The sequence below is a fragment of the Geotrypetes seraphini genome, chromosome 15, assembly GCF_902459505.1.
Source record: "Geotrypetes seraphini chromosome 15, aGeoSer1.1, whole genome shotgun sequence".
Classification (NCBI taxonomy): domain Eukaryota; kingdom Metazoa; phylum Chordata; class Amphibia; order Gymnophiona; family Dermophiidae; genus Geotrypetes; species Geotrypetes seraphini.
This window is the reverse complement of record NC_047098.1, coordinates 47,803,336-47,829,882: the sequence shown is the minus strand read 5'-3', so window position 1 is coordinate 47,829,882 and position 26,547 is coordinate 47,803,336. Positions and strand designations below refer to the sequence as shown.

The 26,547-nt window shown below is 41.7% G+C and overlaps 1 protein-coding gene across 1 annotated transcript in view; it reads left to right on the top strand.

The window, feature by feature from the left end:
* Positions 1-24,768, top strand: part of CA4 (carbonic anhydrase 4) — a 48,226-nt gene extending 23,458 nt beyond the window's left edge. Inside the window, exons 4-8 of the mRNA XM_033922390.1 lie at positions 4,837-4,982; positions 12,255-12,347; positions 15,028-15,094; positions 19,343-19,506; positions 23,024-24,768. Coding sequence (XP_033778281.1) covers positions 4,837-4,982; positions 12,255-12,347; positions 15,028-15,094; positions 19,343-19,506; positions 23,024-23,221 — 668 coding nt within the window. The 3' untranslated portion in view covers positions 23,222-24,768. The remainder of the gene's footprint in view (positions 1-4,836; positions 4,983-12,254; positions 12,348-15,027; positions 15,095-19,342; positions 19,507-23,023) is intronic.
* Positions 24,769-26,547: the final 1,779 nt, after the last annotated feature.

Genomic DNA, 26,547 nt, shown 5'->3' with positions numbered 1-26,547 from the left:
AGGTGCCTCAGGCAAAGCTATCAACCCTGCAGAACCCCATCAATTATCTTTTATACCTCCAGGTCTTCCCTTAAGATTTTGATAATGAAACTAAACAATCACCATTATCCTAACATTATCCATCCCAGAACAATCCTCCAAAATCACACTTTTAAATATTGAACTTTGTTTTGTATGTAATGTTTGAAAACAATTTCTAAAATCCATGTACAAGGCAAGGAGCAATGCTGAATCTAGTGCTCAGAAATGGGGAAGCGCATCTAATGTCTGAGTGGGTGCTCACTTGGGCAGCAGAAATCATCAAGCAGTTTGGTTTGATGTATCAGCTAACGTGGAGGGCAGCCACACAAACCTCAAAGTCCAGGATTTCAAACATGCAGACTTTAGTAAAATGGAGGAGTACCTGAAGAAAGAACTCATAGGATGGGAGGACATGCGAGAAATGGAAGACTGTGGTCCAAGCTATAAAAATGGCTACCAACCTTTATGTGAGGACAATAAATAAAATCATGAGGAAAAGGAAACTGATATGGTTCTTCAAGTGACTGAGAAAACAAAGACAAAAGAATTAACATTTATGAAACCCAACCCAAGAAGATGAACATAGAAAGGAATACCGGATGAAACTGAAAGAAACCAAGAGAGTATGCATCTGGCCAAAGCACAAGCGGAAGAGCGAATGGCTAGAAATGTAAAGAGGGGAGACACAAATTTTTTTTCAGGTTTATTAGTAAAAAGAGGAATTCTAAAAATAGAATTGTGAGACTGAAAGAAGCTATGAACCGCTATGTGGAGAGTGATGAGGAAAAAGCAAATGTTCTAAACAAATATGAAGGCTGACTGAAAAGTAATGAGACTACCTCTGTTTTTCTTTCCAAGAAGCTCATGCATTGACATTTCTGAACCTGCAGTTGGACTGCCATAGTCTTCATTGTTGGGTCACAACAAGAAAAATGTCATACTTTTCTTCATGGCAGATGAGGGAGATGTGTCTGTGAGAGTATGCCAGAGGTGCGTGATTGAATTTTGTGTTAAATTTGGAAGGAGCCATAATGAAACTCTTGAAATGTTATGGCAAGCAAAGGGTGAAAAACTCCACAGCCACACCTCTGGTGCAACCTCACAGACACATCTTCTTCAGCTGCCATGATAAAATGTATGAAGTTCTTCTTCTCTACAGCAACCCAACTGCAGGTTCAGAAACATTGATGTATGAGCTTCACAAGAACCAGCACAGCATTGTCACGTCTACTTCTTGGAAAGAAAAACAGAGGCAGTTTCATTACTTTTCAATCTGACCTCGTAAATATTGCCAAATGAATCTGACTGAGTTCTTTAGTCGACCAGAGAATTGGATCAAGGACATGAGCTAGATGTAATTTACTTAAATTTCAGTAAAGCCTCTGACACAGTTCATCATAGGAGGCTCTTGAATAAACGTGGCAGGTTGAAATTAGGACCCAAAGTAGTGAATTGGATTAAAAACTGGTTGACAGATAGATGCTAGAAGTGGTGGTTAATAAAATTCATTCGGAGGAAGGAAAGGTGAGTAGTGGAGTGCCTCAAGGACCATTGCTGGAGCCAATTCTGTTCAATATATTTCTAAGCAACATTGCCAAAGGATTAGAAGCTAAGGCTTGCCATTTTGCATACAATACCAAGATTTCCAACAGAGTGGACACACCAGAGAGAGTGGAAAACATAAAGAAGGATCTGCAAAAGTTAGAAAAATGGTCTAATGTTTGGCAGAAGAGCTGCAGTATGCAGTAGGTAAGGGGTTGAGAGGGTAAGAGGTTGAGGTAGTGTTGCCAGATTTCCTCTTTAATAAAAAGAGGACACCTAGCCCCACCATGTTCCACCCCCAGCCCTGCTCCATTTCACCTCCAGCTCCACCCCCTCCCCCAGCCAAACCTCTTGTCTCCTTCCTCAAGGATCTGTATGCATGCACGGACATCGGCTCGATGATTTCACATGCATATGACATCGTCACGTTGACATCCACACATGTGCAGAGGGCTTCTAGATGCATCCCAGAGCACAGGGACTTCCAAAATCTGGACAAACCGCCAGATTTTGGAAATCCCTGGGTTTTTCCGGACCTCTGGTAACCCTAGATTGAGGGAAAACATACTGGAATGTGAGACTAGAGCTGAAGTAAAAGCAAGACTATGGCTTTAGCTTTATAGCTACTGTGCCTGCCTCCCCCTGCAAACCATTGGTCAGACATTCCTAAGGAAGCTTAACCAGCTAATAGGCTGAAGGTTGCTAACACAGTGTCTCTGTGGCTACCATTCCCACCTCCATCTGCAGCCTATTGGTCAGACATTTGTAAAGAAGCTTAACTAGCCAATAGGCTGTAGGGAAAAGCAGGCCTAACTGCAGACAATACAGAAGAGCTTGCTGTGTAGCTAAAGGGTTGAGAGAAAAGAGAGGCTGGGGGGAAAAATATTGGAATGTAAAAGGGAGAACAAAGCTGAAGTAAAGGCAGACTGTGTGTCTGTACCTACTGCTCCTAGCTCCCTCTGCAGTCAATTAGTCAACTATAAACAAATCACTGCCAGTTACCCCAGCATCAAACTATAGTTTCCAAGTTTTATTAGTGCTTGATAAATCACTTATTAGATACCTAAGCGATGTACAATTCAGGTAAAATATAAATACAAATACATTAACATTTAAACTAAAAAAAACAAACATACTGGGTTAACACACATGAAACAAGGGGGTAGAGGGGAAAAGTTACAATATATAACAATGCAAAATAGCTACAAAAGACAACCTGAACAACCACCTCTTTTCTGAGCGAAGCGTGGTCTTTCAGATACCTTGCATAGAATGGAGGCTGTGCATGCAATATACTTCATGCATATTCACGGTGGATATCCCGAAAACCTGTTTGGCTGGATGTGTCCTGAGGACTGATCTAGATATATGGGAGCAATTCTATAAAGGATGCCAAAACTTAGGTGTCTAAAGGCAGCGAGTTGAGTATCAATTCTGTAACCATCATCTGGGTACCCAGATTCCATTACAGAATACTACTGTAATATAAGCTGATATTTATGTACGCCTGCTTATACTCACCCCTAGGGTTGTAGCAAAGGTGGGGACCACACTGGGCACTTTCTTGGCAGGGGCACTGGCACCTCTCCCACCCACCTCTTCTAATGATAGCCGGCAGTGAGCAGCATCTCTGCTGCATGCACTGGCTTCAGCTCTCCCTTTGCCATCAGTTATCTCCGCTGAATATTCATGGCTAGCTACGAATAGTCACGTGCTGGCTGGCTAAGTTTAGTGGCCGAATTGGTCTGCATAAATGGCAGGCCCCTATCTTTGGCCACTATTAACTTAGCCGGTTGTTTTTCGCACCAACATTATTCTTTTTGGTTCATTTGATGAATTCAATCATTTATATTAGAGTTTGCATTTAAAAAGATTTCTCACATGTGCAATGATTGGGTGGTGGGTCTTGCCATAGGGGCTTTTGTCCTTGTCATGGCTACACATCTCTGAGCATTCGTGGTTAAGGCAGCTGATAGATTTTAAACTATACAGGACATACTATTTAACATTTATCAAGACATACATAAGAGATCATTCGATTTTTGATTGTGCTCGTTTGATCTCTGCTTCAGCACAAGTTCTTAGTTTCTTGGCAATTTGTGCGATGCTTGTTAACACCAGCCATAACTCCTCCCCCCCTCAATATTCAATAAAGGCTACTACATTTTTTCCTCTCCTGTTTAGTGCTACGGTCCTAAGACTTCCAGCAGTGTTCTTCCTCAGTTCTAATGCCCTCCTGCTTTGCTGATGAAGAATAACATGCAATATGACTAACGTGACCATTTATTTTTTTCATAAAAATGTGACATCTATTGTCAGTCCCGTCCCCAATCCCGCCCTAGCCCCCACCCCCAATCCTGCCCCCAGTTTCTTACATTCATTTTTCATGTACACATAGGGCTCCTTTTACAAAGGTGCGCTAGCGTTTTTAGCGCATGCACCAGATTACCGCCTGCTGAAGAGGAGGCGGTAACAGCTAACGTGCGTGGCATTTTAGCGTGCGCTATTTGGCACGTTAAGGCCCTAACACACCTTTGTAAAGGGAGCCCATAATATCTTATTAATTCATAATGGTAACCATAAAATTAATATTCAATGCTGGTCGCCAGAAACAGCCTGGCACTGAATATCCAGGGTCGATGCTGACTACAGGCATTAGTTGGGCTGCCTCTCACAGCTACACTGTGTCTATGGCACGCTCCTAAATAGAAAATACAAAAACCACCCACACTTACAAATACAGTGGTACCTCGGAATCCGAACGCCCCAGAACTCGAACGTTTTGGAATCCGAACGGGGTTCTGGAAAGGATTAAGTTCGGATTCCAAGGTACCGCTGTATAACACCAACTTTCAAGTATAGATAGTGCTCGGAGCCAATTGAATGGTGCAAAGATCAGAAGCGGGGCATTACCTCGTAAGCTGTGCCTTTGATGTTCAGTCACCGCTGTAGTGGTTGCGAATAATCTCAACTTTTAAATTTAATGAATGAATCAAAAAGTGTTACTCATCTCGGGTGTCCAAATGTTCCGGGTTCTAGTGGAAATGGGCTTTTCAGTGAGAATCCTATGATATGGAATTGATACAGGAAGTTCAGGATTTGTACGTGGGGATGAATGTGTATATATCTTTTGCTTGTATAGGTCTGTCCTATTTTAAAATGGAATTCCTGTCTATATATTAGATATTTGTAAACTGCTTGGACCTGTCATAAGATCAAGCAGTATAGCAAGTTTAAAACATACAGTATATATAAATATTTTTTTGCTTTTAGCAAAGTTGACTCCCAAAGGCATCATACAGATTAGCGGAGGAAATCTTAAGGGGTGTTATAATGTTCTGCAACTTCACCTACACTGGGGTAATGAAACCCTGAACGGCTCTGAGCACACCATAAACGGGGTCAGAAACCCTATGGAGGTAGGTATATTATTTCAGTCTTGCTGTTTCCATAGCAAATTTCTGGGTGGGAAAGTATCCAATGATCATTCCTTCCCTGGGCATGAGCAATCTTGTGGGACCTCACTATTTCTTTTTAGCCTAATCTATGATCATAGAGGTCAGAAATCGAAGCGATTTAACCAGCCAGAAATGGCTTATGACTGGTTAAATCCCTTGTTCAGGGCTAACTGGTCATATTCAGTGGACCTTAACTGGGTAGTGCCACTGAAAATGACCAGTTGGCACCTAAAGCAAAACCAGCTGTTTTGGAGGTATTTCAGGGCAGAGTCAGCACTGCACTGGTTAAAAGTGCCAATATTCAGCACTTAACCAGCTAAGGTAACAGTATAAATAGGACCGCATAAAGCACAGTCTTCTTTTTATGGGTTCACTATAGCCACTTAAGTGTTGAATATCATACTTCTAAGAACATAAAAGCTGCCATACTGGGACAGACCAAAGGTCCAGTAGGCCCAGTATCCTGTTTCCAATAGTGGCCAACCCAGATCACAAGTACCTGGCAAGATCTCAAAAGAGTAAAACAGATTTCATGCTGCTTAGCTGGGAATAATCAGGGGATTTTCCCGAATCCATCTTTTTTTTAATATATTTCTTTATTGAGCAAACCAGTACACACAGAACAGGCTCCTGACCTGTGTGTATGTTATTAATTCACGTGAGGAAGTGATGTGGAGACTGGGCTGCTGGGGGATGGGCTGGGACTCTCGGCAGCTGTTTTATGCTCTTTTTCTCTTTTGGTATATCTGGTTCTTTTTTCTTTCTTATGCCTGTTAAGAAGGGTTTGAGGTGTGTGTCATGGAATGTATCTGGTATCAATTCTCCCAAATCCAACTTTTTTTTTTTTTTTAAGTCACATTTTTTTTATTGTAAAAGTTTTACAATCAATAAAACGAAAGCATAGTAACAACAACAAACCATGTGATAGGTAAATACAGCAACAAGCATGAAAAAGATTGATATAACAATCAGAACTATATTCCTTGGAAGCAATCCAACATAGGAATAAACAAATCACATGGGTAAAACAGTATCTATAGCAAAATAAAACAAAAAGGAGGGAAGAAAAGAAAAGAAGAAGATAAATGAAAAATAGAAAGTAAGTGAAATAAATAATAAATAAATAAAAGACAAAGGAATGCCTAAGAGTTGGAGCTTTGGAGGTAAAGTTTGAGAGAGTTCAATTTAGCAAGCATAAGTTAAGCAGACAAGATTCCACCATTGTGTTACGGACACCTTAGATAGATCTTTCCAGGAGTTAAGTAGAAGTTTCAAGGCGAGAGAGATAAGAATATCAAAAAGAAAAGCATCGGAAGAAGAGAGAGGAGATGGTAAAGCAGAAGATTTGAGTAATATCATTTGGTATGAGAGAGCCACATCGATATGAAAAAGAGAACAGATAGTGTTCCACAGAGATGACCAATATATTTGGATAGAGGGACAGAGAAATAATAAATGTTTGAGGGAGCCAATATCTGTAGAACATGTCCAGCACTCCTTGGCAAAGGTAGGATTAATACGATTTGATTTAATCGGGGTCCATTGGGCTCTGTGACAAAGGAAAAATAAGCTTTGAGTAAGAGAAGCTGACCTAGAGGAATGAAAAATAGTTCGTAGATAGGAGGACCAATCACGATCAGAAATAAGACAGCCAATATCTTCCTCCCAGGATTTTTTAACAGAGGAGAGAAGCGGGTATCGGAGTTCCTTAAGAAGGTTATAAAACTTGGAAGCTGAGTGGCCCAAATTTCGGAATTGAGTAGAAAGAGTCAGTAGAGTCGGAGGTTGACGTTTAGCTTTCAGATCACAATTAAGTTTACGTAAAGCTGAACGTAATTGCAACCATTGATAGAAATAAGAGTCAGGGAGGCCAGATTTATATTGAAGCTCGTGAAAAGTGAGCCAGGAACCGTCAGAGTGACATAATGCAGAAATATCCCAAATATGGTAAGTAGTCCAAGACGGCCAGAATACTGGCTTTTTCTCTATTAGGAGTTTAGGGTTTCTCCACAGGGGACATAGTGTGGATTGAGACCAAGGGCAATCTAACAGGCGATCTAGATCTTGAAGTGTACGGAGAGAAGTGAGAAGTAGAGGATTGTGAGTTTTAGTTTGTAGATGCGTGGAACCTAGAAGTCTTAGTGGAGGAATAGGATGTAAAAGGGCTAGTTCAAGTCGAAGCCAATTAGGGACCATTGTATTGGCACATGGATCTGAAGAAAGTAACCATTCGGATCCCTGTCTCAATAAAAAGGCTTGATGATAGAGAAATAGGTCGGGGAAGTTAACACCTCCAGCCGACTTGGGAGATTTGAGTTTACGTTGTGAGATTCTATGTGGTTTATTGTTCCATAAGAAATCAAAAAGAAGTTTTTCTAAATGTTTGTAAAAGGAGTTAGAAAATAAAAGAGGAAACATAGTGAACATATATGTAATTTTTGGAATGACCATCATCTTGAGGGTATCCAGTCTCCCCCACCAAGAAAGATGTAGAGGAGACCAGTTGGACAAAGCGGATTTCACAGAGGAGATAGTCTTAGACATGATAAGGTCCATTGTTATCTTAAGATCTTTGTCAAATGGGACACCTAAGTACTTCATCCCTGTGGATATCCATGTGAACGGATATGAGGGAAGAGTGAAGGGTGTGCAGGCATCATTGAGGGGCATGAGCTCAGTTTTGTCCCAATTGACCTTATACCCAGACATAGAAGAGAATTGAGAAATAAGATCAATGAGAGAATGCAAAGATTGTTCAGGGTCAGAGAGATAGAAGAGAATGTCATCAGCATAAACAGACAACTTAAATTCCAATTCAGCAATAGAGATTCCCTTAATAGAGGTAGACAATCTGATATGAGCCAGGAGGGGTTCTAAAGCTAGATTGAACAATAAGGGGGATAAAGGATAACCTTGGCGTGTGCCTCGTTGGAGGGTAAAAGATTCAGAGAGAGCATCATTAACTACAATCTTAGCAGTAGGATTGGTGTATAATAAAGAAATCATATGAATAAATTCAGCAGGAAATCCAAAGTGGCGAAGGACACAAAATAAGTATTTCCATTCCACTCTGTCAAAGGCCTTCTCAGCATCAAGAGAAGCCACTAAGAGGGGTTGGTCTCTTGACAGAGTGGAATGGAGAATGTGACATAACAATCTAGTATTGTCTGCTCCGTAACGACCCTTTAAAAAACCAACTTGATCTCTATGTATAAGAGAAGACATAACAGATTCTATTCTATGAACTAAAATTTTTGCAAAGATCTTATAGTCCAAATTCAACAAAGAGATAGGTCTATAATTTTTAACAAATTGGATATCTCTGTTGGGCTTTGGCAAAACAATAATACTGGCTTCATGGAAGCGGGATAAACAATTAGGAGAAGCAATAATAGACCGATAATAGGACAAAAGATGTGGAGTCAGAGAGGCTGAAAAAGTTTTGAAGAATTCCGCAGGAAGACCATCAGGTCCTGGTGCTTTTGAAGAGGCCATAGAAGAAATAGCAAGTTGGATTTCATCAGTAGAGATAAGATGACGCAGAGGTTCATGTTGAGACAGGGTAATAGATGGCAAATGTGCAGATTTCAGAAATTCGGAAATCACATCTTCTGGACAGGTAGATTCTGAAGTGTACAGAGAGGCATAGAAGGAGTGAAATTATTTGAGTATGTCAGAAGTGGTATTGTGGATTAAACCAGAGGATGACTTGATGTGAGAAATCCGATGTTTGGATCTTTGCCCTTTAAGATAAGAAGCCAGATGATGACCCGCCTTATTGGAGGTAGCATAATATGAGGCTGATTGGCGGAATAGTGAGACAGAAGCAGATGAACTGAAAATCTCGTTGTATTGGAACTTAAGTTGTTGTAGAGATTTATAGAGAGTGGAATCAAAAGAACCATATAATTGTGACTCCAAGGCATGGATTTCCTGTTCCAGACGTTGAAGGTTAGACTTCTTAGTCTTGAGTTGATAAGCTGTGTAGCTGATACATTCCCCTCTCAACCAGACTTTATAAGATTCCCATATCGTGGCAAAGTTGGATACGGAAGACTCATTCCGGGTGAAAAAGGCATCAGATTCAGCAGTGATGTGAGATAGAAACTCTTCATTACTAAGAAGCAGGTTATTCAATCTCCAAGAACGAGGTGGCTTGTCAAAGGACCAGTTGAGAGAGCAGGATATGGTGTAAAGATCCTGAAAGAAAGAAGGATCATCTGAGTTAGGGGCATACAGGTTTAGCAGATTCAGTGGTTTGCCATCTATGACACCCTCGATATAGGACCATCTGCCCATGGGATCAAAAGAATGAGCGGTTGATTGATAGTTGAGTGATTTGCGGATGAGAGTTATAACCCCATTCTTCTTTCCCAGGGCAGGGGCGGCGTAACAATGTTGAATCCAGCCGCCGGTGAGTTTTTGCGCTTCAGCAAGGTTTATGTGTGTCTCCTGTAAGAGACATATATCAGCCCATAGGTGCTTGAAGTATTGTAGTATTTTCTTGCGTTTCATGGGGCTAGAAAGGCCCTTAACATTAAGGGATACAATCTTTAACGAAACTATGGGGTTAAGTGAACAGAGGCAGATATTGGAACTCTAAAAATGTCAGGAGTCCCATAGGAGAGAGGCATCCAAATGAGCAGCAATGATGACTGTAATCCAGAAAAAAATGGAACAATGAGCAGTGAGAGATAAGATTCATGAAAATGGTAAAAAGAAAACAGAAGACAATACCAGGCTCCAAAAGGGAAAAATAAAATATAAGGTGCAGCCATGGAGAACAAGAATGTGCTGCAGTGCACAAAACAGGGAATGCAGATACTATAGATGGGGACTCGTGAGGTCAAGAGGCACTCAGTATGCGTGCAAAAGCTCCAGCCATCAGCAGACAGTCCAGATCAGAATGCATCCATCTTGAAGTCAGCTTTAAAATTCAGGTCATGGCTCCAATATTTTCATCAAGATATTTTTGTAATTCAGCGGGATCCTCAAAATTCTTGGTGAAATTATGGTAGGTAATTCTCATTTTAGCTGGATAAAATAAGCCATACTGCGCTCCAATGGTTTTGAGCTGAGGCCGCATGGCTAAGAAAGCTTTTCTTCTTTGAGCAGTGTTCTTAGAAAGATCAGGCACGAGCAAAATTTTTTTCCCGTCTACCAAAAGAGGTTGTTTGATTTTTGCTGCTTGCAATATTTGTAAGGCATGAGAGTATCTGAGGAGCTTCAAAACCACAGGTCTCGGAGGTTTAGATGGTAGAGGAGGGCCGGACGGTACTCGGTGGGCTCTTTCTATTTCTAGAGCCGGTGAAAATTGTATATTTAAGAGAGATGGAAGGAGAGAATGCAAATAGGAGATGATATCTTTACCTTCAGCAGACTCCGGTAAACCAATGATACGCACGTTACTTCGTCTCATACGATTAGACATATCATCCAGGTCCCTCTGCATAAGATCCATTTTGCGGAAACCACGTTGTATATCTAAGAATTGAGCGTCGTGAGCGGTTAGTCGTTCTTCTGAGAGGTCCAAACGAGCTTCAAATTGTTTAAATTGGAGAGTAATATTGCTCAGCTCAGATTTTATATCAGCTGTTGCTTCCAGATTTTCGTGCATGAGACCCTGTAAAACTTGTAAATCATGGGACAGGGAAGCGTCTGCCACGAGGAGCTTGGATGAGGCCTTGTCCGGGGATGGGGGCTCGTGCTTGGATCTTTTCGATGCGTTCGGAGCGGAATGAGAGCCAGACGCAGCCGCCCCGTCCGATTTGGGGGATTTCGCGGCCATCAGAGAAACGGAAAAGGGATTAGCTGACCTGAATAGAGCGGTGAAGCAGGCAGGATGCCGATAATTGTAATCGGGCTGGAGCGAGTGAGCAAGCCAAGCAGCCATCTCAAAGCCAGTCACGTGACCACCCTCCCCCTCCCAAATCCATCTTAATAATGGCTTATGAACTTCTCTTTTAGGAAATTAGCCTAACCTCTTTTTTTTTTTTTTATCCTGCTAAGCCAACTGCTTTCACCACATTCCACATGGCATTCCACATGACAAAGGATTCCAGAGTTTAATTATACATTGAATGAAGAGATATTTTCTCTGGTTTGATTTAAATTTACTGTTTAACCAGCTATGTCTCTACCAGCTTCGTATACCCAGAAATTCAGTTCCTTAGCTTGGACATTACTTGGCATTGAATTTCCGGGGATAATTCAGTTAGTAAAACGCTGAGCGCCACTGACTAAATATCATGCCTCTAGTGTTTTTAAGTCACTTCATGCCTCAGCATGCCACTCCTCACACTTCTTGACATGATTTGTATCCATTGCTTTCTCTCAGGTTGTAATGCAATACTCTATATGAAGACTTTTTTTTTTTTATCAGTTGTGTTATGTTCAACACTTTTGGTGTCATTCTCTTGATGTGGCGCAATCTGGCTTATAGATTCTGCCTCTCCAGTCTCCTACACAAGCTGAAGACACAGTTACAGCTTCCAAATATTAACCCTTTAATTGGCAGTTGGTGTAAACGACTCCTTCACATAACGAGAGCAAAAGTGCCAAGTAACAGACATTTGGAGATGCAGATCTCCCATAAGAGCTATAGAAACACATGCTGCTTCTGAGCAACAATGCCAAATAAAGGGTTAATATTACCTGCAGCACTGCCCCGAGGACTGCCTTGTACAATTGCACAGCCCATCCCTTTATTCCAACTCTTTTTTCTCTCTCTGTCCCGACATATAGGGCTCCTTTTACTAAGGTGCGTTAGCGGTTTTAGCGCGCACTTAGCGTGCGCTACAATGCCGCACGCGCTAAACGCTAACGCCTCCATAGAGCTTGCGTTAGTATTTTTCATTTAGCGCGTGGTTAGCGCACGTTAAAAACGCGAGTTCCCCTTAGCAAAAGGAGCCCATAGTGTAGTTTTGCACTCCTCCCTTCCTCCTCTATTCCCCCTTCTTCACGGCAGCTCCTTCTCTATTGCTTTTACTCAGTATACCATTTACTGATTGTATTTTGTAAACTGACTAGATGCTCCGCAAAGTGCATTATATGATATCAAGAACTTATAACCCCTGGAAACTCGGTCTTAACACTAGCTAGAACTGGAAGCCAGAATCATCATTAACTTGCTCAGATGTACGTGCAAGATAGCAAAGTTATCCGACTTACAGATCCAAAAAAGAAGGTCAGAGGATAAGGGTTTGTAATTCAATGTACATGATTGCGTTCCAGCTCCACATCGTTCACATGAACACGAAATATGCAAATCAGGAGGAAGCCCTGAAGAAACCAGATGGACTTGCTGTGCTTGGATTCCTGTACAAAGTAAGTATCCCATCCACATCGTCAGTGCCGGCATCATAAGAAGACCAAACATTGAAACTACTCATGTCTGTAACTGCCCTGACACGCTCCAACACAATCATTCCCCTTCCAGATTTACATCCTCCCTCTTGGACTATGAGGGCACTCTGAGCCCTGAGTGTGCAACGTATAAAATACTGATTAATGGCAAAAAAGCAACTTGCTTCTCACAGGTCTTCCACTAGACCAGTGTATCACATACTCTGTGCCATGGCACACTAGTGTGCTTCCTGTGATTTCAGGTGTGCCACAGCACACTGGGGAGGAGGAGAAGCGCTGGCTGACTACATACAGGATGTGCCTCTTGTGGCGAAAGGCACGTCCTGTAGGCAATCAGCTGACATCAGTACCTCTCCTTCTCTCTGGCCCTCTTCCCTGCTGGCACCCCCCCCCCCCCCCCCGATGTCTCAGGGCCTATTTGAAGGGCCTTCGCACATGCGTGGACATCAGCATGATGACATCACACATGTGCATGACATCATCATGGTGACATCCGCGCACTTTCAGATGCTTCGAGCCGAAGCTCAAGAAAGTTTGTAGGACTCTTCCCGTCAATCCGTTCAAAATTCTGCCAGAGTCGCCATGCCCACATCACCCCTCTCCTTAATTCACTTCATTGGCTCCCTGTCCATTTCCACATACAGTTCAAACTCCTTTTATTGACTTACAAGTGTATTCACTCTGCAGCTCCTCAATATCTCTCCCTATACTCTGCTCTGAGAACTCCATTCATTGGGTAAGTCTCTCTTACCTGTACCCTTCTACTCTACTGCCAACTCCAGACTGCACGCCTTCTCTCTTGCTGCACCATATTCCTAGAAGACTGCCTGAGTCAGTACATCAAACTCCGTCGATGGCAGTATTCAAATGTAGGCTAAAAGCCCACTTTTTCGAGGTTGCTTTTAACTCCCTAACCCCCCTACTTGTCCTGTTTGACTGATTAGATTGTAAACTCTACCGGGCAGGGACTGTCTCAGGAATGTTTAATATACAGTGCTGCATACATCTAGAAGCACTATAGAAATGATACTGTAAGTAGTACCGTATTTCCCCATATATAGGCTGCGGCCTATACATGGGTTTTACAAGCCCGTGTATGGGGCACGGTCTAGTTATATGGGGTGGCCTATTTAAAAAATTTTAATCATCCTCCCCACCCCGGTACCTTTTTCAGAGCCCCGTGGATGGTGGACGGCGAATCTCCAGCGGTGCAGGGCAGCCACGATCTCTTTGGCATCCGGCCTGCCCCCGCACCACTTGTTGAGTGACTAACGTCAGTTCTCGCGAGTCCCACAAGAGCTGACATTGGCCATTCAGCAGGCGGTGTGGGGGCAGGCCGGATGCTGAAGAGATAGCAGCTGCCCTACACTGCTGGAGATTCGCCGTCTGATATCCAGGGGGCTCCGAAAAAGATACTGGGGGGCTGCTTATCTTCTGGTTTTTAAACATAGGCCGCCCTTTTCTGCAGCCTATACATGGGTGTGGCCTATGCAGAGGGGCGGCCTATACGCGGGGAAATACGGTAGTAGTAGTTACCTGAGTAACTGTCAATTTAGTCTCAATTAGTGCCAAGTAACATCAATTATAGCCCATCCAATTAGCATCTAATTATGTTTGTTTATTAAAATTTGATATATTGCTGAAACCTACAACAGATCACAGCACTTTACAATAAAAACATTACATATATTTAAAATAAAGCAGAACGCCAAAATTTATTTATTTAACAAACTTATATCTTGCCTAATATCCTAAGTGGGTTACAAAGATACATACAAAAAATAAGATAGGACAGAAGAAATACCAGAGTTATCCAGAAGTGTAACCCGCCCCAAAAAACAGTCAACCAAATAACATGTTGTGTCAGTGAGGAAATCCTCATACTATCTTATTGTAGAAAGATCAATATATATGATCACTTTGCGACATTCCTTTTCCAAAAGCTATTACGTTACGAGTGCAACCAACTTCATTCTATAAGTTGGACGTGCCAAAGTTGGTGTAGAACTTTCTAGAATTAGGGAGCTAAAGTTCATTTGTTGTCACCTACCTACCCACTATCTTATTTCGTGCTATATAACCCCGTGAGGATAACCAGGAATTATAATCTATTTGCATACCCGAAGATTTTAGGCTGTAAACTTAGGGTCTTATTTAGACAGGCATTTCAAGCAAGCAAACTACAGTCCTGGTTGGGTAACTATATCAGCGGAGCCATGCTGTCCTATGGCGCTTTCAGAAAAGAAATTAAGACAGTATTATTTGATAAATTTATCTCTTAATTGTGCTTTTATCCTTAACACAATAATTTTACTGTATTAAAAAAACAAATTTAATGTCTTTTTAAATAATAGGCTATATTCTCACCATTACTATTTTGTATTTCACTGATTGTCCAGTTTTTCTCTTCTGTGGAAAATATCTAGAATTCTTTTGATTAAGGCGGTATAGAAAAATAAAGTTATGTTATGTTATGTTATGTCACACAGTTAGAAATGTAGCAATGACCAACCAGATTCCATAACTGAGACTGTGGTTTAGTAACCTAGAAATATAATGAAGAAATGAATCCATATTAAGAACCTGTTTCCTCCGCCTTAAAAGAATGTCAACTTAAACTAGACTGGGACTTTTCTTTCAGAAGACTGATCAGGATAACCAGAACTACAAGCCCTTCATAGAAGCATTGACTAGCATACCCAACAAAGGTAAAGTATTAGATAAGGATCAAAGAACTAGTTCTAGCTAGAAGACATCATTAACGGCACTCGTGTTGACAAATACTAGAGATACTGTATAAATGAAAAAGTCTGATAGAGGAAAGTCCTTTTGATGAGGATAACTATTTTAGAGACAGGCAAAAAAGAAAATTGGGGGTGTATGTCATTACATAGAGCTTTTTGGACCCCAGTTCGTTTACAAAAGTTGGATAGCTCTAGGTCTAATAGATGCTGGCATTGTAATTTAGATGCTGGGACTCTAGATCATTTACTTTTTTTCTGTCCCTTTGTCAATGCCTTTTGGAAGTTAATTTGGTCCCAAATTAATTCAATGTTAGAAAATCATGTTGCCCTATCCTATGATACTATTTTATTTGGAACATCTATGAGATTCAAGAGTCAAATTTCAACAAATAACAATAAACTTTTGTTAATACTGTCGGGGGTTGCCATTCAACATATTACTGGAAATTGGGAGAACTATACTAAACTTAATTATACCTTTTGGTGGAATTCAGTTTGTCATATTTATAAAATGGAGAGAGTGCTTGCTATACAGCAAGGAAATTATAATACTTTCAAAAAGATTTGGGGGCCATTGATTGCATATTCTAATGATTAGACACCTTGGACACCTTTTTATTACATAGGACTATATTTAATGTGGGGATGGGGAGGTATGTTATGTGATTTAATGGGTTTATTCCTGATGAATGGGATGGGTGGGGGAGGGATCTTTTTTATATGCATTTGACAATAATTGTTAGAATATCAAGTGATTTGTACAAATTATTTGATTGAATTTTGTACACTTGTTGCAAGAGTTAAAACTGAATAAAGAATTAAAAAAAATAAAATGACAGAGAAATAGCAACATCCTAAATGATTCAAAACTAAATGAAAAGCTATTTCATTTTTTTGGTTTAGCATGTGGTTGCACGCTAAAACAATTTGGTATAAGCTAAAATGACAAAAATGAAACAGACGCTAGGGGGTAAATTCTCTATATATTGCCTATAAAATTGACGTCAGAAAGATTTATGCTTAGTGTGATTCTATAAACTGCCTCCAGAGATAGGCGCAGGTTTAGAGAATCGAGCATAGTTCCCATCAGTGGGACTAATATGCAGGTGCAGGTATTTGTGCCACTGAAAACCAGGCCTAAGTGCCTGTACCTAAGTTTTAGGGCTCCTTTTGCTAAGGTGTGCTAGCGTTTTTAGCTACATGGAAAATGCTAACACAAGCTCTATGTATGTGCAATCAGAAAATAACTACAAAAAATTTTTTTATAGCCCATCCTGGGGTCGCTCAAAGCCACTGATTACATAAAGCTCCATTTTTCTTAAAATTTGCTATTATTTTTGCTTAATGGAGCAAATTTCTTGTTGCGAGGCTGTTCAACTCCTTGCAACAAGGCTTCACATAGTAAATGATGACGGCAGATAAAGACCTGAATGGTCCATCCAGTCTGACCTGTAATCACAATTTCATGAGTAAATTAAAATGTTTTTTTCTTTGCTATTTCTGGGTCATAGACCATAGAAGTCTACCCAGTACTGACCTGAGTTTCTGTTGAAGCTTACTTCAGCCTATCCAAACCATCTCGTTTCATCTTAATCTCCATAAGTTAGCTACTATAGTTGATAGATACTGATAGATTTCATTCACCACTAAAATGAAAAAAAGAAATATACAGTAAAACCTTGGTTTGCAAGCATAATTTGTTCCAGAAGCATGCTTGTAATCCAAAGCATTCATATATCAAAGCGAATTTCTCCATAGGAAATAATGGAAACTCAGACGATTTGTTCCACAACACAAAAACTTTAATACAAAATACTATACGTACTTGTATTGCAAGACCTCACTCATTTAGAACAGTCACTACACTCCTGCAGGGTCAGAGAGAGAAAAACCATTAGTTGTGATGTGTGTATACTGTATGTACTTGTATTGCAAGACATTGCTTGTATATCAAGTTAAAATTGAATCAAATGTTTTGCTTGTCTTGCAAAACACTTGCAAACCAAGTTACTTGCAATCCAAGGCTTTACTGTATATGTTTATTTGACTTCCTTGGGTTCTAGATAAATCATCTTTAGATATAAAGTTTTATAGTTATGCAGTTGATATAACTATTGTGATTCTTATTTTCACTACATTGATTCAAGGTACACAGCTTATGTCAACTGCTATTTTAACAGCTGAGAAATGGATGAATGAATATAAGCTAAAACTTAATACAGATAAAACAAAATTTCTCTTCACTGCACCAAGTTTGAAGAATGTTGACAAATTTAAATATAAACAGAGTAATGTATCCAGTGAATTCTACTATTAAAATTGTAGGTGTATATCTGGACCAAAATTTAACTTTGAAAGCCCAAACTGATGCTCAAGTTTTTGTATGTTGTGGAAACTGTGAACAGACTATATTTTAATACTTCTTTTAGACTACTCTGTTTCACTGAAAATAAGACCTATCCCGAAAATAAGCCCTAGCATGATTTTTAAAGAGGCTCCTAATATAAGCCCTACCCCAAAAATAAGCCCTAGTTACGATCAACCCCCGAAACTCCCGACTCCATCCCTGACATCTGAATCGATGAAAAAAAATCAGACTCATCAATTCAGCGATTCCCACCCTGGTGAGACCTGACCTAAGGCAGCAGCACTCTCAACGGGCTGCTTTAGAAGGCCTGCTTTAGAAGGCCGCAGGGACTTTCCCTCTGCTGCGTCACAGTGGGAGTGTCAGTGGGGTTCTGCTGCACAGGGGAATGGGAGAGAGGGATAGCAAGATGCTGCAGAGGGAAGGCCCGGCCCCAGCAGGGAAGACTGTGAAGCAGCCCGTTCAGAGCACTGCCACTGCTGCTGTTTTTGGAGGCCTTGGAGTGGAGGTATGTATGTCAGTCTCACGGTGGGAGGGTCGGTGGAGTTCTGCTGCACAGGGGGATGGGAGGGAGAGATAAAAAGATGCTGTACAAGGGGATGGGTGACAGGGGTGGAAAGATACTGCACATGGGAGGGAGGAAGAAAGGAAAGAGGAAGAATTGGGGTGGAGGAGAGGAAGGGAGAGATGATTGTCGTACATGAAAAAAAATAAGACATCCCCTGAAAATAAGCCCTAATGCATTTTTTGGACCCCAAATTAATATGACACTGTCTTATTTTCGGAGAAACACGGTATTAGTTTAATCATTAGTCTTAAGTATCTTGGATTATTGTAATATAGTCCATCTTGCAGGTAATCAAAAAAATCTTCACTGGCTACTCATTATTCCGAGCACTGCTACTCCATTGAATTTTAATCTCAAAAAGACAGATCATATTGCACCATATTTCTTTAAATTGCACTGGCTTTCTGTTGAAGCAAGATTATTATTCAAATTTGGTTACATATGTTATAAAGTGCTGCATGGCCTTTACCTAGCTATTTAGTGGACCAGTTTATACTTGCCAGTCCAAGACGTTTACGACGTAAACCTATTTTATTTGATTTTCCATCTGTCAAAGGTTGTTCACATAAAAGACATTTCCAATGGCTATTGTCATTTTAGGCCCCATTTTAGACATTTAATAATTTCTTCTTACCAGTATTTTAGAAAATTGTTACAAACCTATTTATGTGTTAAATTCTTAGAAGTTTAATTTTTGTAATTCGCCGAGATTGTTCAGTTTTTCTTGTTATGTTAACCACGGTGACGGGTCTAAAGCGCGCGAGGACAAAGGCGCGCCGACAACCTAGCGTGGACAACTAAGTGCAGGGCTTAATTGCGCTGAAGAAAACCCATATTTTAAAGGGTTGTGATGGGGGTGTGGGGGGGAACCCCCCCACTCTACTTAATAGGGACCGCGCTGCCTCACGCTGCCATGTTGGGGATGTGGGGGGGTGTAACCCCCCACATTATACTGAAAACTTAACTTTTTCCCTAAAAAACAGGGAAAAAGTTAAGTTTCCAGTATAATGAGGGGGGTTACAACCCCCAAACCCCCCACAACGCCAGCGCGATCTCTATTAAGTAAAGTGGGGGGGGGGTTCCCCACCAACATCTTCAGTCGGAGCCCTTTAAAATACAGTTTTTCTTCGGCGTGATGAAGTCCTGCGCTCAGTTGTCTGTGCTCGGTTGTCGGCGCACCTTTGTCCTCGCGCGCTTTAGACTATGAACTGTTAACCACATAGAATTTTATGGTTTTGCGGTATATAAATAAATTTTTGTGTTATGATTATTCTTTCAGGTGAGAAAATTGCACTTGACTTCCTGTCACTAAAAAACATCATTCCGGATCCAAGTTACCTCTCTCGCTATTATCGTTATAACGGATCCTTAACGACTCCCAATTGCAGTGAGGCTGTCATTTGGACCCTTTTTGAAAAAACAATTCCATTGAGCAATGAACAGGTACTTTCTGCACAGGGCAAAGAGATTCCCACTAGATTCCTTTAGGGCCTGATTCTGTATAGGATGCCCGGTCTCAGGAGCCGCATAAGCAGCTTTTCAGAATGGCACATGGGCATCTTGTACAGAATCGCCACCCCCAATTCTCTAACCAGTGTCCATGTCACAGACACCGTTTAGAGAATCACGTTGCGCTGAGCTGATCGTGGCAAGGGAATCTCCCTGCCATGATCAGCTGAGTGGCAGCACCAAGGAACCCCTAAACGCCACCACAAATCGCAACAGGAGGGATGCCACTTGGACCCTCCCCTGTACCTTTTACAGGAAGGCCAGCTGCAGAGATGCCTACTTCCTCTGGCCAGTAGGCCCGCATCTTCAAAATGGTGGGCCTTCCCCTTCCCGGTGCATCCTGGGATGCACCAGGGAGGGGCCTAAGGCCCTGATTGGCCCAGGCACCTTAGGCCCCTCCAATAGGAGGGGCTTTAGGTGTCTGGGCCAACCAGAATCTTAGGTCACCTTCCCAGTGCAGTCTGGGATGCACTGGGAGTGGCCTAAGACTGATTGGCCAGATACCTAAAGCTACTCCCATGGGATGGACCTTAGGGATCTGGCCAGTTGGAGTTTTAGGCCACTCCCAGTGCATCCCAGAATGCACTGGGAATGAGGTTTAAGACTCCGGTTGGCCCAGGCGCCTGAGGCCCCTTCTTGATGCATTCCAGGATGCACTAGGAAGGGGAAGGTTTGCCCTTCTGAAGAGACAGGCCTGCCAGCCTTCCTGTTAAAGGTACCAGGGGTCCGGAGAGGCTTTGGGGTGTGGGGGTTCAGGGGGTGCTGGCAGAATAGAGTGGGCATCCCTCCTGTCGGGGATGTTGGGGGGGCTGCTGGCAGAAGGGAGAGGATTGTTTTGCTATTTGCAGCAAGAGAGAGTGGGCATCCTTCCTGCTGCAGACAGTGTGGGGGGATTTGGGGGTGGTAGCGGGAAAGAGTGGGCATCCCTCCTGCCGGCCAACTTGCAGTGGGGCTCGGGGGCTCCGTGTCGCGGCTACTCAACTGATCATGGCAGGGAGATTTCCTTGCTGCAGTCAGTTTAGCGGCCGCATCTAATTGAAATGTAGGCCAGCATTTCAACGGCCTACATTTCAGGCATCTGTCTCGGCCCTAGGGAGACACCTAGGGCTGCTGAAGCTCACCTAAGGCCACTTCTGGGCAAAACCATGTCCATACCCAGTCCTTACACATCTCCCTCAACCACGACAGATGCCTACAGTGTAGGCGGCCTCCCTCAGGTTGTTGTTTTCTGTTTTTTTTAAGAAAAAGTGCATCCTGATTGGATGGTTAGATAGCAGTAGGATGCCTACCACTGCCTACTATCGGGATGCCATTTATAAAATATGGCCCTTAGAGTACTTCAGGTTCTCTTATGTTATTTTCAACCAACAATTGTAAAAGTACAATTTTTAAGTCTGAAAAATAACAGAAACGCACAATTTCAAGAAGAAATGAACAAAATATGGTGTCATCAGTGGTTCAATGGTGTGTTCTGTTCTTGCCATAATGTAGCATTTATAATATCTGAGCAGTCAAGAAGTAGAAGCACAAAGAAAAATGAAAAAAACCAGTCTGGCAAAAAAGAGTTTATTGGTCAACAACAGGCCCATTGTGGCTACATTTTGGTAGTTGCCTGCATCAGAGATAGAATTTCATTTGCACACTGAAAAGACTTAGCATTTATTTTATTTTTAATTCTTTATTGATTTTCCATACTTCAATAGTGCAATTGCATGAATATATAACATATACTATGTCAATACAAGCACATTCAACTTACAAATATACATAACCAATCATTTTCTCCCACCCACTCAATGATTATTCAATCAAACACAACAACACAAACTTTCCCAGTAACCTTACCCTAATCAAATTAATAATATCCTCTCATCCTCCCACCCACCCCAAGTGTAAATACTCAAACGTCAAAATTAGGACATTAATAACCCCCCACCCCCACCCTTCCCTGGATGTGTATGAAAAAACCCCAAACTGACTCATAATCAAAGACCTGCTATAGTAAAGTAATATAACATGTCAATGGGCCCCAAACCAATTTTAAAAAATTACTGTGCCCCAAACTATCGGCATTCATTTTTTCATAGCTGGAGCACAGATTTGCCTACCAGAAAGGGAAATCTAGACTATCGTAATTCTTCCAATTTTGGGTTACCATCTGCATGACTAGCCCAGTCATTATAAGGAAAAGACGGCATTTATATCGATCCATAGGGGGTTTAACATATAATAACGTTCCACATATGACCGACTCATACGTCAGTGGAATTGATGATTCTAATATGTTGTTAATTTTACCCCATATTGACCTCCAAAAGTTAAATATCAAAGGACAATAGAACAACAGATGATCCAGTGTCCCAATGTCTAAATGACAATGCCTACCTTGTCTAACTTGTGCAACTTAGCATTTAGATGATTAAACAAGACCACAGTCTTAGCAACAAAAATTAAGAGCTCAGCTTGTGCAACTGCCGACTGAGCTGTTGATTTTTACCGCTAAGGTTGTGGTCTTGTTTAATCATCTAGTGTGCTAAGTTCTTTCTTTGTGCAAAGGGGAAAGGGACTTGTAATATACAGTCTTTTTGTGGTTACACATTCAAAACAGTTTACATATACACAGGTACTTGTTATATACCTAGACTTGCCCAGGGTCAGAAGGAGCAGCGCCAGGATTCAATCCTGCAACCTCTCGTGCAGAGGCAGCAGCTCTACCACTAGGCCACTCTTTACTTCCAGCTGAAATTCTACCCCTGATGCAGGCAAATGCTGAAACGTGGCTGTGTAAGGTCTATTGTTGACTAATGAATAGTATTTTATCATACTGTTTCTTCCCATTTTTTAGCAATCTTCTACTTCTTGAATGCTCTGGTATCTTTTGCCTCTCCTTATGTTCACGCAATTCTAATACATTTCAGAGGATACTATGCATTTATACACCTTCCTCCCCCCAAAATAAATTTATCCCTATATATGGTTGTATAAATTCTACCCCAAGAACTCCTTCCGTGCAGGAGGTTTCAAGGTAGAAAAGGAGCCACTTATATTTACACTCCTTGATCTTCTGAGATAGGGTTCACACTGTGGGGTTCCTCTTCAAAACTGTGGCTTGGGGGCTCATTTGAGTCTCTGCTGCTGTCAGTATGGAAAGGCTATTCTTTCTACTGAATTCTGTATAGGTAGATATTGTTATAGAACATGAGAACATCATCGTGTTGCCCTCCTGCCCAACGGCAATTTTGAGGGAGGCTTTTCAAAACCTGGACAAAGTGATGGGTTTTGAAAACTCCGGACCCCCGGACATGTCTTCAAAAGGAGGACGTTGTCCGGGGAAATCCGGACTTCTGGTAACCTTATGCAGAACCAAGTATGCATGGTGTCTGTCCTTGTTAGAATGTAATGCAAATACCAGGCCGAGCTGGAGAACTCATGTTCATTTTTCTGTTTGCAGCTAAGAGCTTTCTTCAAAACACTCTACTTCCCAAGTGACAATGATTCCAAGAAGTTTATGTCGTTGAATTACCGGCCCACCCAGAATCTTGGCAAGCGAAAGATTTACACCTCAGAGGCAGAAGCTGTATTACTTCAGGGTAGGGTTTTACTGCCTGTGGCCCTGACCATTTTCTTCATGACTTTTGTTTGCTACTGAGTAACTCTTTCCCCTCCTGGTATTTAAATCCTTTACCATCAAGGCATAATCTTGTGTCAAAGTTCAACTCCAGTGTTCACTATGCAACTTTGAGAAAGTCATTTGGCTTCCCATACACGCATCTAAATTGTTAACTCTTTAGAAATGGGACCTATTATCCACATGGCCAAGTGGTAACAGAGGCGAGTGTTATTACAGAAGAGTGCATTGAGAGCTAAGTCAAGCTGAAGATCTGGCAATCCTCCCCCTACGAAACCCTTTAAATCTGCACAGTCTATCAGAATCTCCTCATAACTGCAAAAGCAACCTCTGTAATATCTGATCTAACTAAGTCAGTCAGTTCCACAACAGTTGTCAGTTCAACAAAGGGTGAGAAATAGACTGTTGGTAGAATTGCTGTTGGTCATCCCATCAATGAAGAATGAAGATGTTGAGTCTAATCCAGAACTGCTCGCTTTAACTTGGAGCCTAGGAATTGATATTTTGGAGGTGGCCAAAATCATAGGATCCAGCTCTGTGGGTGCTTGAGCATCCCTAGTATTGAATAAACTCCTCGATTGTGTCCAGGGAGAGGTCATTTTCATTAGGTTTAGCAATCCCACTAATTTTGAAAAGTTGGCTCCTATGGCTGAAATGAACAATAAAATCATTTACTGTAAGTCTGTTCTGGAGGATACACTTCATTCCATGCTCAGCTCCAATTTTCGTTTTGTTGGGCAAAAAAGAAAAATAATCCATGCGTCTAATTCTTAAGCCCTATAATCTAAGCAGAACTTTCTAATTCTAGCACATACTGCATGCTGTAGAGTTGCCTTATTATTCATGTAAAACAGATCTGTGTTTTTGTATTTTTCACCATTGGCCAGTAACGACACATGATTTAGCACTTGTACCATACAACTAAATAATCACAGCTGGCTGATGAAAACTTGTACAATGTATAGTTATACATATTATTCCATATGGATGGTCTCCCTGTGCTCAAAACTCAGATTCTGAGCTCTTTGGTGCCATGGTGCCATGTGAATTAACTCATAGAATACTGGGTACAATGATAATACTGAAGCAACTATCTGTTCATAATACAAGGACTTAATACTGGTTGCATGTACAGGAGCAGGACTTATCTACACTTACTGAGATAATTTTCATGCACCTTTTCAAACTCCATGTGCAATTTTTCCTTAAGGTGTAGCTCACTGGTAGAGCTGCTGCCTTTGCACCCAGAGTTTGTGAGATCAAATCCCAGTGCTGCTCCCTTTGACCCTGGGCAAGTCACTCAGATTCTGAAAATTACAATCTGCCTTTAATGTGCTCGCTAAACCGGAGGTAATGTCTTATTTTGAATTAAAAACTGGTTAAAAGATAGAAAACAGAGTAGACTTAAATTAGGGAATAATCACTAACAGTGGATTACTAGTGGTCAATAATAAGGATTGGTTCGAGCTAAAGGATAAAGTATGCCACACTGAACAGATCGGAGAAGGTTATCATGCCACTGTACTGGGCCATGGTGCACCCTCACCTGGAGTACTGCATCCAGCACTGGTCGCCATACATGAAGAAGTACACGGTACTACTCGAAAGGGTCCAGAGAAGAGCAACTAAAATGGTTAAGGGGCTGGAGGAATTGCCCTACAGTGAGAGATTGGAGAAACTGGGCCTCTTCTCACTTGAAAAGAGGAGACTGAGAAGGGATATGATTGAAACATTCAAGATAATGAAGGGAATAGACTTAGTAGATAAAGACAGATTGTTCACCCTCTCCAATTGTCAATGGAGAAGGGCAAATAGTGGGGTTCCTAGGGGTTTGTTCTGGGACCGCTGCTGCTTTTTAACATATTTATCAATGATCTAGAAATAGGAATAACTAGTGAGATGATTTGCTGATGACACAAAGTAGTTCAAAGTTGTTAAATCACAAAAGGATTGTGGAAAAATTGCAAGAGGCCCTTGCGAGTCTGGGAGATTGTGCATTAAAATGTCAGATGACGTTTAATGTGAGCAAATGCAAAGTTATGCATGTGGTAATGAGGATCCCAAACTATAGCTATGTGATACACGGTTCCATATTAGGAGTCATTCTAGGTGTCATCATTGAGGATATATTGAAACCCATAGCTCAGTGTTCAGCATCAACTAAAATATTAGGAATTATCAGGAAAGGAATGGAAAACAAAGATGAGAATCTTATACTGCCCATGTATCACTCCATGGCCACAACTCAAATACTGTTCACTAAATCTCAAAAAAGGGATGAAATTGGTAGAAGATAATTGGTAGGATATGGCAACTGGTAGGACGACAATTAGTAGGAAAAGCCTATCAATTGTCACCCTACCTATTACAGGTACCTCTTCGTACCCCTCCCACGTTGGGGTTTTTTTTGGGGGGGGGTTTTACCTCTCTGCATATGCCTACTGTGTAGGAACATGAGACCCTCCTGTAGTATGTACCTCTTTGTGTCCCCCTCCCATAGGTTTTCTTTGTACCTCTCTGCAAAGGCCTGTAGCTCTCCGCCTCTTCATGTCCCCCTCCCATGAGTTTTTTTTGTACCTTTTCACATAGGCCTACTGCATCAGAATGGGAGGCCATGTCACAGGTGACTTCTCCTGTGAAAAGTACCTCTTCGTGTCCCTGCTCCCATGGGTTTTTGTCTCTCTCCACATAGGTCTACTCCTTCTCTTCCTCCTCCATCTTGCCAGTTATAAGGTCCGTGTAGAAATCCATGGGCAGCGGCTGATCTAGAAGTATTCCCTCTGCCATCAGAGGCTCCCTCTGCATTGAAGGGAGGTTCCCTATGACATCATAGGGAATGCTTCCAGGTCAGTCACTGCCTGAGGATATGTGAACAATTGCGCGGGAGGAGGAATAGAAGGAGTACTTCTTCCAGGGGAGGGTAAGCTTCATCTTCCAGGGGGGTTAGGAAGCCTACGCACTACTTCTTCCATGGGAGGGTAAGCTTCTTCTTCCGGGGGGGTTAGGAAGTCTTCCAGAGGGGTTGCCGCCAAGCTGCTATTTTCATCCCCCCCCCCCCATGCCACCAAGTTGCTACTTCTTTGGGGGGATAAGCTTCTTCTTCTTTGAGGGGGTTGGGGGGAGCGTCTTCCGGAAGTATTGCCACCATGCTGCTGTTTCTTCTGGGGGGATTGGTGCAAGGTCAAAGTTGTTAAATCACATGCCACCAAGCTGCTGGTTCTTGGGGGGGGGGGGGGTGCAAGGATTAATTTCTTATTTCCGATAACTGGTAGATGTAAGAGGTAGGATGGCAATTGGTAGGATCTTCCTACAATTGTCATCCTACCAATTGTCATATCCTACAAACT